Source organism: Ylistrum balloti, unplaced genomic scaffold, assembly GCF_031769215.1.
Source record: "Ylistrum balloti isolate Yb309-2 unplaced genomic scaffold, AGI_CSIRO_Ybal_v1 Utg369562, whole genome shotgun sequence".
NCBI lineage: Eukaryota > Metazoa > Mollusca > Bivalvia > Pectinida > Pectinidae > Ylistrum > Ylistrum balloti.
The window spans coordinates 45,328-63,333 of record NW_026781862.1 but is presented as its reverse complement, the minus strand read 5'-3'; the positions used below and the strand labels follow the sequence as shown (position 1 = coordinate 63,333).

General features: G+C 34.4%; 1 protein-coding gene across 1 annotated transcript; it reads left to right on the top strand.

Moving 5' to 3' along the window:
• The first annotated feature begins 14 nt into the window (after window positions 1-14).
• On the top strand, window positions 15-17,022 carry LOC132549368 (tricarboxylate transport protein, mitochondrial-like). The gene is made up of 7 exons (XM_060213330.1): window positions 15-108; window positions 11,770-11,980; window positions 13,450-13,535; window positions 13,924-14,061; window positions 15,212-15,432; window positions 16,252-16,325; window positions 16,832-17,022. The coding sequence occupies exons 1-7, from the start codon at window positions 15-17 to the stop codon at window positions 16,944-16,946; spliced, it is 939 nt and encodes a 312-aa protein (XP_060069313.1). The 3' UTR covers window positions 16,947-17,022.
• Window positions 17,023-18,006: the final 984 nt, after the last annotated feature.

Genomic DNA, 18,006 nt, shown 5'->3' with positions numbered 1-18,006 from the left:
CCACATGTCAAAACATGGATAAGGACAAGAGTAGCGCTGTCCCCAGTGCATTGATACCACCACAGCCGAAAAGTGGTTGGCAGAAAATTTGCAAAGGAATAGTCGCAGGTGAGTGCAGCATGATGATGTGAAAGTTGCATCCGATAGGAAACTTGATGATGAAATGTTTGACAATCATGACCTACTTCTGAGCGTTATCTCGTTAGGTTACTGGTCCTAAATAGATAGTAGATACGTAGGACTTTGCCACCCATGTCCTCTTATAAAGTAGACTTTACATCTCGGCATGAGTAAAATATAGAATTGTAAATTCATTTTCTATATTTAGATTGCATTACTCTTATTTACAGACATGCTGATTCACTGCATCCTGTGTATGCGCTAAATATAATACATCATTCATCAGGCGATATATGGTGTGATTTGTATGAGGCAAACATAAACAACTATTCTTTGATGATAGTTTCATGAGGGGAAAAACTGCAACTGCAATTATAGCATTATGTTATGTATACAAGGACGTGCGTATATATACCAGACACCCAGTCTCTTGTCTATTTATCCATATAGAAGCTAACCAGCATAGCAAAATGAAATGTGACTTGCATGTCTGAGAAAGGCATGAAATGAAATAAATCTGAAACTTACTGCCTTTTACATAGAAAATGAAAGAATAATATTTTATGGTTTGAAAGCCCAATATTTAATTAGCAAATTAAATTTTTTAATTAGCAAATTAAATTTTTAAATTTTTCAATGCAAAGATTAGACTCATATTTTTAAATTCATAGAAATCAATATTGTAGAAGAAGTTGTACATATTCATTAACTTTTCTTTTTATCCATGACATCAGAGTCATCTTTTAACATCTCAAACACAAGGTAAAATATGAACCGTTGACCTGAATTTGTTCTGCTATTTTATTGTAGTTCGAGATTTGGACTGTTATATAGGTTTAGTACATATTCAAGTCCCACTTCCTATCATTCAACATTGGAGACAAGGTCACACAATTGCTTTTAACTAAAACTAGAGAAATAAAGACCCAGAGCTGACCCACAAAGCTTATCATCACATTGTCAGATTAGCATGTGTTCATGGTGTAGTAGGGATAGTGTTAAGGTCACATTCATTTGTTTAAATCCAAGGCTATCTGGACTCAAACACAATAAAGATGAACGCATGTTAATAGATTTTCGCATAGTTTCTCTGATATTTATGATCAAGTAGGCCTTCCCAGCAGTCAAGGACCCTGACACAGCAATTAGAAATATTTGTATTGATACACATGATATTTGTATAAATACACCATCCTAGATCTGTCTATATCATAAATAAGGATGGGGTGTTTACTTGTTTGTACTGTCTGAGTGCAGTATAATTATAAGAATCTTCAGTATTAGAAACAAGGGATGAGACAATTTCATATCCCTTCCAGCACAGTATAAGTTTTCAGTAGGAAACTGTACTGTCATAGCTTATGTATCCTCCTACCATTAATTAGCATTATCAGTTGGAAATGGACATTCACTTTAAAAGGATCTAGATCAAAACACCCTTCAGTTAATGGTAGTGAATGCAGCTAACTGCATTAAGCAGCATTACATGTAGGAAGGTGAAAATAACAACACAATCATTGTTGAGGCTGAGATCAGTTTAGATCAACTAATTTACAGTTCGCTCAACCCTGTGTCAAGTTTTCACCTTCACTACAAGTGAATCTCCCTGTCAACTGTGAATGAAAGTTTTTTTCACTTGTACTCCAAACGGAGTTGTTTTAGGGATAAAAATAATTAATTGAATGAGTATAGGCATGAGAGGTCTGTTTCATCATGTATATAGACAGAATTAAAAACTCAGTCTGAAAGGCTTGTCCTCTTCTGTTTATAACAACACCTACCAGGAAGAGAATTTCCTAACAAATATCAAAGCCAACACAACATTTTGTACAGTCATTGCACACATTGTAATTACTACTATAAATATACACCTCACATTGTCAACAGGGCTCAGGTTACAGGATATTCCTTATAAAAGTTTATTTACTTGGAATATATGTATTAGTGGAACTGGAACTTCTTAGTCAACAAAATTTAAACATAAGGATAGGATGGCAAACAGAAAATTGAAGCCTTTCCTAGTTTGATATGAATGTATATTGGGTCTTGACTACAGTAAGAGTGGTCTTATATATCTTCATGTCCACCTTTGTTGAAACGTGTTAACATTTATAACATGAACAACATTTCTGAATGATTAAAGAAAAAAGAAAAAAAACTGAGACACATTTGTTTGAACCTGAAGAGAGATATTGTAAATTATGTGTCCTGACAATACAAACATGTCAGATTTCACTTAAAAATTTCTGTAGCATTACTCAGTGTTTTGGTAATTCAACAAATATATTACCTGTATGCTGAATATTGTCAATTCATATTTTGACGAGAAAAGGTTTTTGTAGTATATATAAAAATAACTGTACCAAAATAGCAACAATAGTATATCATAATTTGTCTCAACATGCTGAAAGTCGAATTAAGTTACATGCTTATCAAAACAACAGATTGGAAAATGATGATCTCGTAACGCCTTGTTAAGCCTAGTTTTGATGACCTTAGGTTATTGTATTAACAGAGCTTTGTGTTCTGTTAGGAAGAATGATGACAATGTCATGCAAACCTCACATTAAGCACCTTGTTGAGATGCAGTCATAATGCATTTCCTTTCATATACATGTTTATCTACATTGTATATAATGAAACACACATACATGACAGGTTAATGTCTTGTCTGTATGGATCAGATGTAGGAAAATATCCAATCAGCAGATTTTTTTTTGTTTTCTAATGAACATAATTAATTCACTTTTAAAGTTTAACATTTTCATATGTAAATTGTTGGCGTTGATGTGTGTAAGTTCATCTCAATAACAATATAGCTTCATGAAAGATGGTAATTTATTGAGGTTTGGTGTATTCTTTGAGATGTCAGAATCCCTTGGTAGATTTATTGTCTCATGACTTCGTGTTTCTATTTATGTATCCATCCTAGTTTTATTTGTATTAAAAAATCAGTATGTACGCTTCAAATTAAATTAAAAATTTTATTTTATGAATATTAAGGTATACTCGTGAAATTATATCTGTACTATATATGTCTTGCCATGCACAGCTTTGAGAAGCATTCTCAATATTCAATCATCAGACATTTTCGGATGCAGATTGATAGGTCTGTGGTGGTAGCTATTGATTTGAGAGGTGCCTTTGGTGGTAGTCTGTATCTAGACTTGGCGACATAAATGATAGGTTTGTCTCCCACGTTTAGGTAGACTCCCACAAATACATATATAGTACATTCTATATGTATAGTTCTCTCTCAAGCCTGTCTAAATGGCTTTGTTATCGATAAAAATTGGTTTCAAAAAGAAGAGATGTCTTCCTTAACAACATAGCCTGTTAGTATTGATTTAATTCCATTATGACAGCAACATTTGGCATTACATGTTGTTTTCTTTTAATGGAGATTTTTTTGTTACTCCTTGAAACGGTTATTCAGATTTGATAAATGGACATTAGGTTGACCCATTAGTTACACATTCTCTTACCATTATGAGATGCCATATTTGGTATAGAGTTTATCATATGATTTGGGTACCTATCTAGTGTGATACTGAGAGTACCTACATTATCAAAGCAGATATTTTTGCTGACCTTAATTATTAATTCCATTAGGAAGATCTTACAGTGATCAGAAGAAATGAAATTTAACAAATGTTTATTACTCTGAGGCCAAACTCAAAGTATTATCAATCTGACATCAGGTCTGAAGACATAAGGACCTTGTTTACCACTTGAAGGTCAGCGCTATGTATTGGACAGTGTAAATATGCTAAATCAGAATTTGTAAGTCAGTTTTCACTTTGCGAGTTTATTGTCTAAATAATCATTGTTAGATGTAAATACAGATTTTCTGGTATTAGGAACAGGAAATATTTAATGTGACAATTTCATGTGAAAAAGACAGCTGATGATTTGTGCCCTTAGACAATGAAGTATTGATAATAACTTGCATGAATGGTATATCCATGTGGTTTATTACAACTGTATTTACAAAGCAAAAGAATAAAGGATCAAGCTAATTCTATAGAAAATACATTGTGCAGTTTTTACACAATATAGTACAAGCTTTAGACCAGGGATTTGGTGCTGTTTAAGGCAGAGATGGATATGTAAAAGGTTCCAATGGATTTAAGTACCAGGTCATTTTATCTTATGTTACAATTAACATAGATGCTTTAAGAAAGGCAAGGACTCCCTTACTGCCTTCACTTCTTAGTACAGTCTGATATGGAAAATTTACAGAAAATTTGCTTTGATTTTTTGTATTACACACTACACCAATAGTGGATTAAAAGGTTTTATCTCTGATGCCAGTAGGAACTCCACTTAGGTCCTAACTTAAACTGGTCTGAAAGCATTAATCCATATCTTTGGTTAACTAGGAGAATTGCAGGAATCAGTGAAACCCAGTATTTTGTAGGGTGATTGATTGGCCCGCGTATGGAGGGACATTGATCACGAAGGACAGAGTTGGTCTGTCTTTACATGTATTGATTGTGCCATCCCTAGCGAGCTAAACTTGTTTCCCTCGCGAGCTGTTCTACATCTCTATAGTCTGCTGTAACAGCTTGTCTCTTCTGACAGAAAAATCTACATTGGGAAAAACAAACAGCTTTTAAATGATTTAATGGATTTGGAAACAAGGATATTTAGTATCGATTTTAAACACTCCACAATGCGATATCTTATTTCATTGCATTATAGTGTCTTTGGGTTTATTAGAACTAGAGATTTATGAGTTTGAAGAACTGCACTCCCCTAAAATCTGACATCATTGCCAAAAATTCTACTTAGACATGTTACAAATCTCAAAACCTATGACATCAGTTTCTGAAAGTATGACACAAGATCTTGTAAAACGGTGGCACATCATTTTCCAAATCCAATACAACAATCTTGAAAACTGCACATATTTTCCCTAATACTTTGACAGATTGGAAAAAAAACTGTTACACATAATCATTTTTCCAAACTTGACAGATTGATTAAAAACAATAAAATTGTGAAGTTAGTTTCCAATGACTTTTACGACATAATTATGGAAGAATGAGAAAACTGTGCCACATGATTGTATATATTACCTGAAACACAATCTTAACCTGAAACACTGTGACACATAATTATATTTCCAACTGTAACACATTAACCTGCGAAAACTAAGACACAGTCACAAAAACTATAACACCTTCATGACATTGACGAGGACAAGTCAAAGTCCGACAGACTATCAAACATTCTTCAAATATGACACCTTTTTCATATAGAAATCTGTGACACACTGAGACATATTAATTTTCCAAACTTATCACACCATCTACATGACTTGGTGTCCAAATGTTTGTAATTAATCAGGGAGAGTTTTACTTAACTATCAAATCCTTTATTTTGCTTTAAAATTTCAAAAAGCTAGTTCAAACAATCAAACTCTATTCAAAACCTGGTTTTTAGGGGGACTCCAACTGTCAACTAACTATTTTATCTTTGAAAGTCAAGAATATACTTTTTATGTATGAAGACTGGACATATAAACCAATTTTAGCACTTTTATATTGTAGTGTTGCTTAAATAAACAACATGTTTGAAGAATTTTGCTTAATGAAAAATAAAACCATTTCAAATAACATGCTTTGTCAGACAACAATTTTGTTCAAGTATCTGCAGATAACACTGGTTATTTAAATACTGGTATGATTGTTATTGGAGAAGATACAAACATCATTCCAATTACATCATGAATTATAAAAAAGTACATAACAGATAACTATAGATAGAAACATTGATTTGTGAAAGTTTCACACAATTTTTAAACAAATAATTAAATTTCATTTACCGTTAAGTTGCTTGATGCCATATTTACATTAAGTATCTATATATTGATTATGTGCTTCTAAAGAAATTTCTCAGGACAACCTCAGGGTATAGATAATTGTATCAGATTTAATTGATTTCTGTCCTAATAATTCATTTCTAATGTGTTCATTTAGCAGCATTTGTCCTTTACAATTATTCAACTTGTTAGAGGGTCAGTTAATGAACCTAAATTTAGCCATCTGTGTTAAGGTGAGAGAAACTATACAATTAAGCCATATAGTGAGGTCAGAAGGTGATGTTCTTTACCATAGTATAATTATTGTAGTGTGAACAGAATGACCTGTCACAAAGAACTTCACCTTGAACTCGGAAATAGACACTTACGTTAATACTGTTTTGAGGCATTGTTCCTAGGGTAGTAGAGGGAACATCCTTAATAAGGTGATGTACAACTGTTTGCCTATGCTTCCAATTTTAGACCCACCAGTATTCATCATTCTGGTGAACTTTACGGATCATGATTTGGAGCATTATGTATAGTATGATATTTGCCTGCACATGTATTTATGTCATTTATATTGACTATAAATGCCATAGCAAGACAGTTCAATACATGTATTATATTTATTGACCACAGTGTGTTCCTATAGAAGTAAATAGCAGCCGTTTTGATGGTGTACTAGTTTTTACTGTCACTATGACATCATAATGGTTATGGAGCAATGTCATTTACTGTCCTTAGAATCAAACTTACTCTTTCTTCATATTGTAAATTGGAAACTTGCAACAAAATTTGTTTTCTGGTTGATGATATGATTATTTTTCCTTATAAAACTTACGATACCAAGCAGAATAGTTTCCTGTGAGAATGACTGAAATATTTTGGTATTCATATTTGTTTCATAATCAGTAAGCATAGAAATGTTTAGGAATCGCATGTCATAAGTGGTTTGCTTGATATAACATGTAACTCTGTCTAAAATTTACAGACTGACACTGAGAATCTTTAAGTTTACAGAACTTTATATCTGAAGCTTGGATGGTAAAGTTTTAGATTATTATGTTGGAAATCCATGTCTGGGCACTTGACAGAAAAGTGTTTTCCCCATTTTTTCACATTGGTTCCCAAAGTTACCCCATGGTTTGTGGTATTTAGAATTTCTGACTGAGATTTTAGAAATCTCAAGAAAACTAGGGAAGTAAGGTACATAGTATTAAATACACTGTGTCACTCTGATGACTGTGCATATAACCTCTTCAGTCAGTGTAGTCATTGATTAGTTTATGTGGAGGAACACCCGAGTTTGGTTCCTATCTGGTTGTTCACCAGGAATGTGTTTTCCTCAGTTCTTTAACACAAGTTATACAGGTATAATTCTGATCTTTTAAAATAGAATTATTTCTGAGGTTTATAAATTATGTACTCATGTCGGTAGTGGTAGACAACACTCACAGAACAGCTAGCACTGTTTGATGTTTTTTATATACAATGAAAAATACAAGAAGCCGGCTGTATTTTACATTCCACTTAGCAGTTACCTAAATTACACCTCCTGACAGCCTTCATGTCTAATGAGCCTATACAGACCTATAGTAGAAAAACTCTTATAATTAGTCACAGTTCAGGACATGTAGTGGGTGGTTTGTAGCATTGTATTATACATACTGTACTCTAGACAGACTACATATCCGAGTGACTTCTACTGAGCTGTGGTTTATAGAAAATCACACTGAATTGTATTTACATGCACATAAAAAAGGAACTATATGTATTAGACACTATGATCCTGATATTTAACACAACATACCTGTCCCTCGACTTGTTATACGTAATGTTTAATAGATACAGCATACAAAAACGTAATTTTGTCATCAATAACTGTTATGTTACACATTAAATCTTACAAATGATATAAGATCAATTTAGAACGTCTGTATCAGAATATTTTTTTAAATTGATGTGTACAATTTATTCCGGTGTAAAAATTTAAGCTGATCTGTAGTATGTATTTTGAATTTTAGATATGGTTCTGATTTTAACCTTTTATGGAAACTCATATTCCTTAAAGCATCATTCAAGACTGTTGTAGTTTCTAGGAGAGACCTTAAATGAAACTTGGTATATACATTGGCCATATTAAGGGGATGTGCAGTGAACCAAATTTAGGGCCTTCAACCCCTCAATTACAGTTACTGCCCTTTGTTAAAATAATTTGTGTCCGGAGTGTAACTTTGCTTGCATTTATACTAGGATAACAAAACTTGGTGTATACATTGATCATACTAAGACGTGGTGCAGTGTACAAAATCCTGGGTCTGCAACTCTATAATTACAGAGCTACTGTCCTTTGTTAAAATTTTGTGTCTAGAGCACAACTTTAATTTGCTTGCATTTAAACTAGGATAATTAAACCTTGTTGGTATATTGATCATACTAAGATCACATGCAGTGAACCAAATTTAGGGGGGGGGGGCGGTGGGGGGGGGTTGCAAGCCTGATTAACTGTCAAATTCTTATTGGATTTTAGTTCAAAGGGTAACTTTGGAATCTAGGAATATTTGCTTCAAAAATGTTCTGGATCAGATGGTAGCTGAAATGTGTATCAAAAGAGAAGATGCTCTATGTTAGCTTTAACAATAAAGAAGATAGACTCATAAAACGGTGAAGTTTGGCTATCATGGCAGAACATTACTGTATACATAGTTATAGAAATTACACGACATCAGAGGTTTGTTTACTGTGAGAATGAATTTCTATAGTAGGTCTATTTACAGGAAATATGTCAGTGCTAACTAGGTATTAGGATGTTCACTGGCTTTCTGAATGATCAATACCACTGGGTATCACTTGAGTGAGTTGAAATGTATCGGCACTGTAAGTGTACAATGTCAAATGTCACAGATTCCAGGTTACTATTAGTTCAGCTGTAATCACCCAAGGGTATGTAACAATGTTACTGTGGAAGGAGGGCTTGTGTAGTATACCGTAACTTCTTAGGGAGACCAGGGAGAAAAGTAGAGAGAAAATCCAGCTTTGGTGCTTCTAACTATACAGAGATACTGTTACATAATAAATATGATTTCATATGCTGAGAAGTATCTGCTTTAAAACAATGAAAGAAAAAAATGTTCTAAGATGATTGAATATATGTTGGACCTTTATAGTGGGAAAACCTAGTCTCTTCGATGTGTTCTGTATCAGCCATGTCTGTATATATATAGGGGTGGTAGAGTGGGAAAACCTAGTCCCTTCGATGTGTTCTGTATCAGCCATGTCTGTATATATACAGGGGTGGTAGAGTGGGAAAACCTAGTCCCTTTGATGTGTTCTGTATCAGCCATGTCTGTATATATACAGGGGTGGTAGAGTGGGAAAACCTAGACCCTTAGATGTGTTCTGTATCAGCCATGTCTGTATATATAAAAGGATGGTAGAGTGGGAAAACCTAGTCCCTTGATGTGTTCTGTATCAGCCATGTCTGTATATATACAAGGGTGGTAAAGTGTATATATAAAAGGATGGTAGAGTGGGAAAACCTAGTCCCTTGATGTGTTCTGTATCAGCCATGTCTGTATATATACAGGGGTGATAGAGTGGGAAAACCTAGTCCCTTTGATGTGTTCTGTATCAGCCATGTCTGTATATATACAGGGGTGGTAGAGTGGGAAAACCTAGACCCTTCGATGTGTTCTGTATCAGCCATGTCTGTATATATACAGGGGTGGTAGAGTGGGAAAACCTAGTCCCTTGATGTGTTCTGTATCAGCCATGTCTGTATATATACAGGGGTGATAGAGTGGGAAAACCTAGACCCTTTGATGTGTTCTGTATCAGCCATGTCTGTATATATACAGGGGTGGTAGAGTGGGAAAACCTAGACCCTTTGATGTGTTCTGTGTCTTTCGTTGGACTCTTAAGGTTTGTTGCTCAGCTCATTATTGGATTTAGAGAGATTTATACAGAATCAAAGGACATCAAATTGGTTTCGTTATTACAGACAGTGATGGATACAACCCAATCAATACCTCATTATGTTGTAAATTACGACAAGCATGCACTGAAAATGGCTGCAGTGATAGTAAAAAGGGGCACACTTTTACCTCTTGTTGGGAAACTGTCCCCTGCAAAGTAAATAATGGCGTCTAACAGATTGTATTGATGCTGTTGTGCTAGACTGAATGCTAAGAGTGGGGAAACTATATATTCTGCAGAAGAATGATTTAGAAATGTTTGGGGAATAATCTATATTTAGTATTGATTTTATAATGTTAGAAATTTACAAGTTACATATTATAACTTGACAAGTTTCATTACAGTAGTATGTCGAAAGACTATTTCAGCACATATATTGTATTACAAGAAATATGTATGTGATAATAGAAGAAACATTAGTGTAGCCCTGTAGTAACTTCACTCAATTTCAAAGGCATTTATAGTATATATAAATGTATGCACCTTAAAAATATTTTGTCTTTAATATTCACCTTTTGACTGATGAAAGAGACACAGTTGAAAAATGATTGTGTCATGAGATTCCCTGCATACAGTACAAAGATCACTGAAGGGAGCTTATACTTGTTAATATGTTGCTTTGAGAAGGAGCAATTTTGCCTGAAGACTGGAGGGTTAAAATACTGTCCCTCCTGCTGCTATTGAAGTTCGACTGTCAATAAATATTCTTTAAAGAAGTATATGGGATGTGTCAGACATGTGTTTTATATGACAAGGGTCAAGCATGGACCAGGGGTCAGCTACCCAGATTGGTGGTATATTTTAGTCTTTGAAGGTCAGTGTCACACAACTATAGATTGGCATGGTGCAATTTTAACCTGAAGTGCTGTAGGGCAAAGTGAAGGAGAATGTGATTTAAAGGAGGAGAACATGATTCAAGCACCAATTCTAGCAACTTTAGAAATTCACCTAAATAAATTTTGGGAAAGAGACGACAGGAGATTCTGAAGAACTCTGGAATAATGTCATGACATGAACACTGTTAATATTATGTCTTAGATACATAGATATGGACTATGATCTGAATATAGAATCAGCTATGCCTGCCTTCAGAAAAAAACTAAGTTAAACAGAGTTATGAAAAAATATCTCTTTTTGGGTTTAAGACTACATTAATTTTCCTGGTAATTAGTCCCCGACTATCAACCAAGGAAGGGACTTTTGGTTTCTGTTTTGGTACTTCCATCCTTTTTTTTGTCTGGGCTCAATCTCTCTCCCTTACATCCTTCTACACTTTACCTTGTCTGGCAACTTTATACATGGGACATCAGTTCATCTAAGTGAGGCAGTGTCATGAACCAAAGTATGACAAAGTAGGTCACTGTGACCTTTGACCTACTTTGTTCACTGTGAGTTACATTCTCACTTTTGATGTAACTGGGAATGGTTGATACCATTCAATGTTTCAAATAATGGATAGAACCTCTTCAAATAAGTTATATCATTTTATATTGTATAAGCAGACTGATATCACCAACTGAAGTTGATGATTTTCTGTCAATTTGTTTACATTTTTCTATAGCAATGGTTAAATAATGAAGCATCATCATGCAATACAGGATGTCACTAGATGTGATTTACTAGTAAGACAGCAGAACTTATCAGAGACATCCAGCCAATTTATTTGTGAAAGTAACAAGATTCCTTATTAAAATTGTGGATCTGTCAAACACTGCGTAGAATTAGACCAGCATGAATACATCTTTTGTGCATGCTTCACATATAATTTCACATTCAGTATGGGACTATAATTTGCCATATTGTATTGTTTAGATATAATATGTACCTGCAAACTTCAGACTAAAATGATTGTGTTTGTTTTGTAGGAGGGATCACTGGAGGATTAGAGATCTGTATTACATTCCCTACAGAGTATGTCAAGACACAACTGCAACTTGATGAACGGTCAGGGGCACTGAAGCGTTACAGTGGACCAGTCAACTGTGTAACAGTCACAGTTAATGAACATGGTGTGCGAGGTTTATACCGTGGCCTCAGTGTGCTACTGGCAGGCTCTATACCAAAGTCTGCTGTAAGGTAGGAACTTTTAGGCCTTTTGTCACACAACTCTGTTGACCGTTAAGACCCTTGGGCCTCTTGGTGTAGAACTCTGGCGATAGCTAAGACCCTTGGGCCTCTTGTCATAGAACTCTGGTGACCATTAAGACCATTGGGCCTCTTAGTGTAGAACTCTGGTGAGTGTTAAGACCCTTGGGCCTCTTGTCATAGAACTCTGGTGACCGTTAAGACCCTTGGGCCTCTTGTCATAGAACTCTGGTGACCGTTAAGACCCTTGGGCCTCTTGTCATAGAAGTCTGCTGACATTTAAGACCCTGGTGCCTTTTGTTTTATAATTCTGGTGACCATTAAGATCTTTGGGCCTCTTGTCATAGAACTATGGTCACCATTAAGACCCTTGGGCCTCTTTGTTTAGAACTCTGGTGATAGTTAAGACCCTCGGGCCTCTTGTCATTGAACTCTGCTGACCACTAAGACCCTTGGGCCTCTTGTCACAGAAATGTGGTGACCGTTAAGACCTTTTGGCCTCTTGTTTTATAATTTTGGTGACTATTAAGACCCTTTGGCCTCTTGTCAAAGAACTTGGTGACTATTTAGACATGGGGCATACTGTTATTGAATTAGGGTGATTGATGAGGGCCTGGGGCCTCTTGTTGTAGATCTCTGGTGATCGTTAAGACCATTTGGCCTCTTGGTAAAGGACTTTGGTGACTGTTAAGACACTTTACTGAACTCAGTGGTAATGAAAATTGTTTGTGTTTAACAGCTCAATGGTTTGGAGAAAGTGTTATTTCTGGTAATCTTGATTTACTACCATATGAGATAAATCAATAACTACTGTTAGACAAAGCTCACAGACTCTTTTTGGTCTGATTCTTAAAACCCACACAGTTATTGACATTTTACAAAGAGAGAAATTGATTATCAGGATATGAAAGATTAATGCATGAATACTTTCTAATTAGCGGGCATTAACATCCAACAGTCTGGATCATTGATTGTGTTAGACATGTCCTAAGGTGGGTGTATTATCGATCAATGTTTAGTGTATTGGGTATGGTTGTGTAAGGTGTTGGCTCTATCAGACCACATCGATAACACCGTTACAATTATTCTTATCAGTATGGTTGTACCTTCCATATTCTAACAATACTAAAATTTATTATATACTATTGCAAATTTAAATGTGGACAAAATATTCCGGCTCCTTGTTAATTAGATGCAGCATCCAGCAGATGTAAAATATTCAGACAAATTATCAAAAAGTACAAAATCCGACACAATACATATTTGAAATTAAATTGATATGAACTCATCATTTGGTTTCATTTTTTTTAGTAATTTTAATTTTTTGAAGTGTATTGTATGTTGTGATGTGAATTGTGAAAAAAACATGTAAATGAAAAATAAAGATCAAATAATTTTCTCTGATAATTTCATCATTTGTTTTCTTCTGATAAGTAATATGTAAGCTGTTTCTTTTCCAGGTTTGGTGCTTTTGAACAATTTAAAAGTCTAAATGTAGATGAAAAAGGAAATTTGGCTCCGTCAAAGAGAGCTTTATGTGGAATGGGTAAGTCAGCTGTTCTAGTGGACAAATATAAAGTTATGTTAATGAGAGTTGTTTTTAATCCTTGCAGTTTTATTTGATAATTCTGTAAAGTGTTACCCATTTCTTTACCTCTGGCATTCTGTCTCGATGTGACTTTTGATCAAAGTTATAATGAACAGAGAATATCCTGCATGAACTTGTGTTTCTCAGGTGAAGATCTGAGGTGTATGGTTCAATCCTTGCTCAGGCAGGCTGTGTATCTTACCCTCTAAGTAGATGCATTTTATACAATCTAAATAAAGGATGGTTAAAGTTTGGTTTTACAGCAGTTTAATTTACCACTCATTGATCTAGCTAATGTTGAGTAAGTTCTTGTCAAAATGATCCATTTATTGCTGATTTATTAAAGGTGCTGGTGTGTGTGAGGCAATCCTGGCAGTGACCCCTATGGAAACACTCAAGGTCAAATTTATTAATGATCAGACATCAGCCAACCCTCGCTTCAAAGGATTCTTCAATGGCTGTAGTCAAATCATCAGGACATATGGTAGGTTTCTACTGTCTGCAGCAGTGTCACAGTCAACAGACACTGGTGTCTTAACAATGAAAATAGTGTCTAGTAAATACTGTCTACAGCAGTGTCACAGTCTCTAGACACAGGTGTCTAAATAATAAAATTAGTGTCTAGTAAATACTGTCTACTGTCTACAGCAGTGTCACAGTCTTCAGGCAGGTGTCTAAATAATGAAATTGGTGTCTTAATAGTGTCTAGTAAATACTGTCTACTGTCTACAGCAGTGTCACAGTCTCTAGACACAGGTGTCTTAATAGTTAAATATAGTGTTTACTGTTTACAACAATGTCACAGTCTTTTAGACACAGGTGTCTAAATAATGAAATAGTGTCTGCTGTCTACAGCAGTGTCACAGTCTCTAGACACAGGTGTCTAAATAATGAAATAGTGTCTGCTGTCTAAATAGTTAAAAATAGTGTCTAAATAATGAAATAGTGTCTGCTGTCTACAGCAGTGTCACAGTCTCTAGACACAGGTGTCTAAATAATGAAATAGTGTCTGCTGTCTACAGCAGTGTCACAGTCTTTAGACACAGGTGTATTTACAGCTGTATGAAAATTTATAAACAGAGGTGTTATAAAAAATTGTGTTTAGTGTCTACAGCAGCAACACAGTAAACAGACATTGATGTCTTAATAACAAAAATAGTGTCTACTATTTACAGCTGTGGCACAGTCAAAAGATAGGAATCTTTTTATGAAGAATTTAGTTTTAATATTCCAAATATTATTCTTTTCAAGTTGTAAAACATATTTTTTTAAAGATGGAGGCTTTGTATAAATATGCTTCTTGTAATTTACCAGAAATATGAAAAAACTTTAATCCTCAGCTACCTTGCTCTACAGACTTGTGTGGTCATGGTTAGGTAAGATTTATTAAAAAGTCAGTAAACATGCTGTCTAAACTAATGGTGTTTTAATTTCCATATCTATCTGGTAGTAAGTCCGTACCAAGTAATCGAAGCTTCAGGCTGTGTCCTGGGCCCTGGGGCCTATAACAGTAGGATAAATGATGTAACACTTGTAGAATTTATATAGAAATTAATTATAATTTCAACTTATTTAATTTATTGATATTCAATTCAATAATCACTATATTCTTTTTCTGTTCAATTTGAATTTAGGTTTTCTTTCACTGTGGCAAGGCCTTACTCCCACCATTCTTAAACAAGGAAGTAACCAGGCTATACGCTTTTTTGTTATGGAGACGCTAAAGAACTGGTACCGAGAAGGTGATCCAAATGTTAAAGTACCCACTTTAGTGGTCGGGACATTTGGTGCTGTAGCTGGAGCTGCCTCTGTGTTTGGAAATACACCTATTGATGTGATCAAAACTAGATTACAGGTAGGATATTGGAATATACTATTGATTTTATCAAAACTAGATTACAGGTAGGATACTGGAATATACCTATTGATGTTATCAAAACTAGATTACAGGTAGGAAACTGGAATATACCATTACATTTTATCTGAGAAAAGATTAATGCTGTAATACTGGAATATACCTATTATTTTATCAGAGATTGTTAAAGTCTCCTTGAATGGGGTATAAATGAATGACAAATCTAGATTACAGGAGAATACAAATACTATGATTTGGAAACAATACAGGTAGGATCGAATATAATATGTTATCAAAACTAGAATTGGTTTCCTAATTGATTTTCAATGTTTTTTTTACAAAAATTTCTTTAAATGCTAAGTTTCACTTTGAAAGTCAATGTCTAAAGTTTTAATCTGCTAATATTTTTAGTGAAAAATTTGATAAAAAGATGCAATAACTCAACTTGTCAGCTCTGTATTGATTGACAGTCCATATGTCCTTATACTGACTGTATATAATGTAACATGAATAATTCAAACTAATTTTGTCACTTAAGCCATCTTTTGTAATTCAAATTATCATTAATATAAGTTTTGGCATTGATGTTTTCCAATAGAATAACTTTATATATAGCATGTGTGACTGAGTGACATACTGAAGTGTTTATACAAAAACATTGTATGTTTATCAGATATGAAGTTTTAACTCCTATGACAGGTTTCCCGTGGTCTACATAAAAATTTGTAATAAAGCTACTAGGTAAAGAAATGGAGTAAGAATGCATCATTAAACAGCTATTCAACATTTGTTCTGCTAAAAATAACAAGTATGTTTCAGGGCCTTGATGCTCATAAGTACAAGAACACTTGGGATTGTGCAGTTCAGATTTACAAACACGAAGGACCTAGAGCGTAAGTGTCTATGTTGTTTCATGTGACAGATAATTATTTCGGATATTATTTTGATAAAATATGTAATGTAGATCTAGAAATTTATTGTAAATGTTGATCATGTGATAAAAAAATAGGTACGGGTGTATTTGTTAGCAATTAATTACCTATATTAAGTGAACAAAAAGCAACTTTATACTTCATATAACGCACTGCCATTATCATCCTTATGTATGATAATTGCTAATATTTGGCTATCAGGTATGTGTAACAAATTAGCTGTTTATGATGAACACTTTTTTGAAAATTTAATAAAAAGCTGCATTCTCTGTTTTATTGTAATTATTCTACCTTATGGTACTATGTGAGACCTATTGTTGCAAAGGGGAAAAATTGCCTTGCCATTATGATGGACTTTGTACGGAAAATGTCAGGAAATTATGAAAAACAAAAGCTTATTAATTTGACCACAAATTATTTGTTTTTTCATTTTACACTGTCCTTACTGTATTTGAAATATGTTTCAGATTTTATAAAGGAACTATTCCAAGGTTGAGTAGAGTATGCCTAGATGTGGCCATCACATTTATGATCTACGACTCCTTCATGGAGTTCTTCAACAAAATCTGGAAGACAGACTGATTCAGATTTCAGCTAGCAAGGACTTGGTAGAGTAGAATAAGTACTTAATGGAGGTGCTGCACACAACCTTGTAACCCCTCTAGTGTCAGAACTGTTGTTTATATTGTATGTAAGCTTTGTCACAATATGTCTACTATCTGATGCTAATGAGGTAAGACTTTGTGATGAGTGTAGATAAATGTTTATATTTGGGGTCATGAATTTTGAACCAGAGGGAACATTTGATATACAGAATATTTGAAAATCAAAAAATTGAAAAAGAAGGGTAACCAGTTGCTGTAGAAGAGAGTAGAATATACTATTGGTCTACCTGGCTTCAGGAGTTGTTGCCCTTCTTTTTTATTTTTGAGTTTTTACTACTTTTTAAGAAACAGCCGTATACCACTAGGTATCCTCCTGAAACCCAGAAAATGAACCTCGATACATATATGAACTCAGCAGGATGTTGGTTCTTCGGAAATTTCTTCAACTGAGGATTTTTTGTGTTTGATATATAAAACCGTTCATACAGGTCGTTTCAAGGTCGAGTCAATTGCAGGTCACCAGTAATTGGTTATATCATATGTAATAGGTCACATGTAATAGGTTATCACCTGTAATGGTAATGTCCCCAATAGGTCCCATATAATGGGTTATGTCACCTGTAGGCCACCTGTTATAGGTTATAACACCTGTGATAGGTCACCTGTTACAGGTTATAACACCTGTGATTGGTCACCTATATATTACCTCATTAGGAAACTGAGTCACCTATGATCTATGGTCAGGTCTGAATGTTTTGTTTTACAACTCTCTACAATTAGCTTGTTTAGGGCCAAGACCATTTCTAGATGAAAGGTCATGTTTTTGTTCCTGTTATTCAACTGAGTGTTTGGGTAATTCCTGACATGTATAAGTGTTTGGGTAATTCCTGACATGTATAAGTGTTTGGGTAATTCCTGACATGTATAAGTGTTTGGGTAATTCCTGACATGTATAAGTGTTTGGGTAATTCCTGACATGTATATGTGTTTGGGTAATTCCTGACATGTATAAGTGTGTGGGTAATTCCTGACATGTA

Bases quoted from the DNA above. Each gene is read 5' to 3' on its own strand.
- LOC132549368 (XM_060213330.1), top strand. From the start codon at position 15: ATGGATAAGGACAAGAGTAGCGCTGTCCCCAGTGCATTGATACCACCA. The intron at 109-11,769 runs GTGAGTGCAGCA...TTTGTTTTGTAG, and splicing joins TTGCAAAGGAATAGTCGCAG to GAGGGATCACTGGAGGATTA. The intron at 16,326-16,831 runs GTAAGTGTCTAT...AATATGTTTCAG, and splicing joins AAACACGAAGGACCTAGAGC to ATTTTATAAAGGAACTATTC.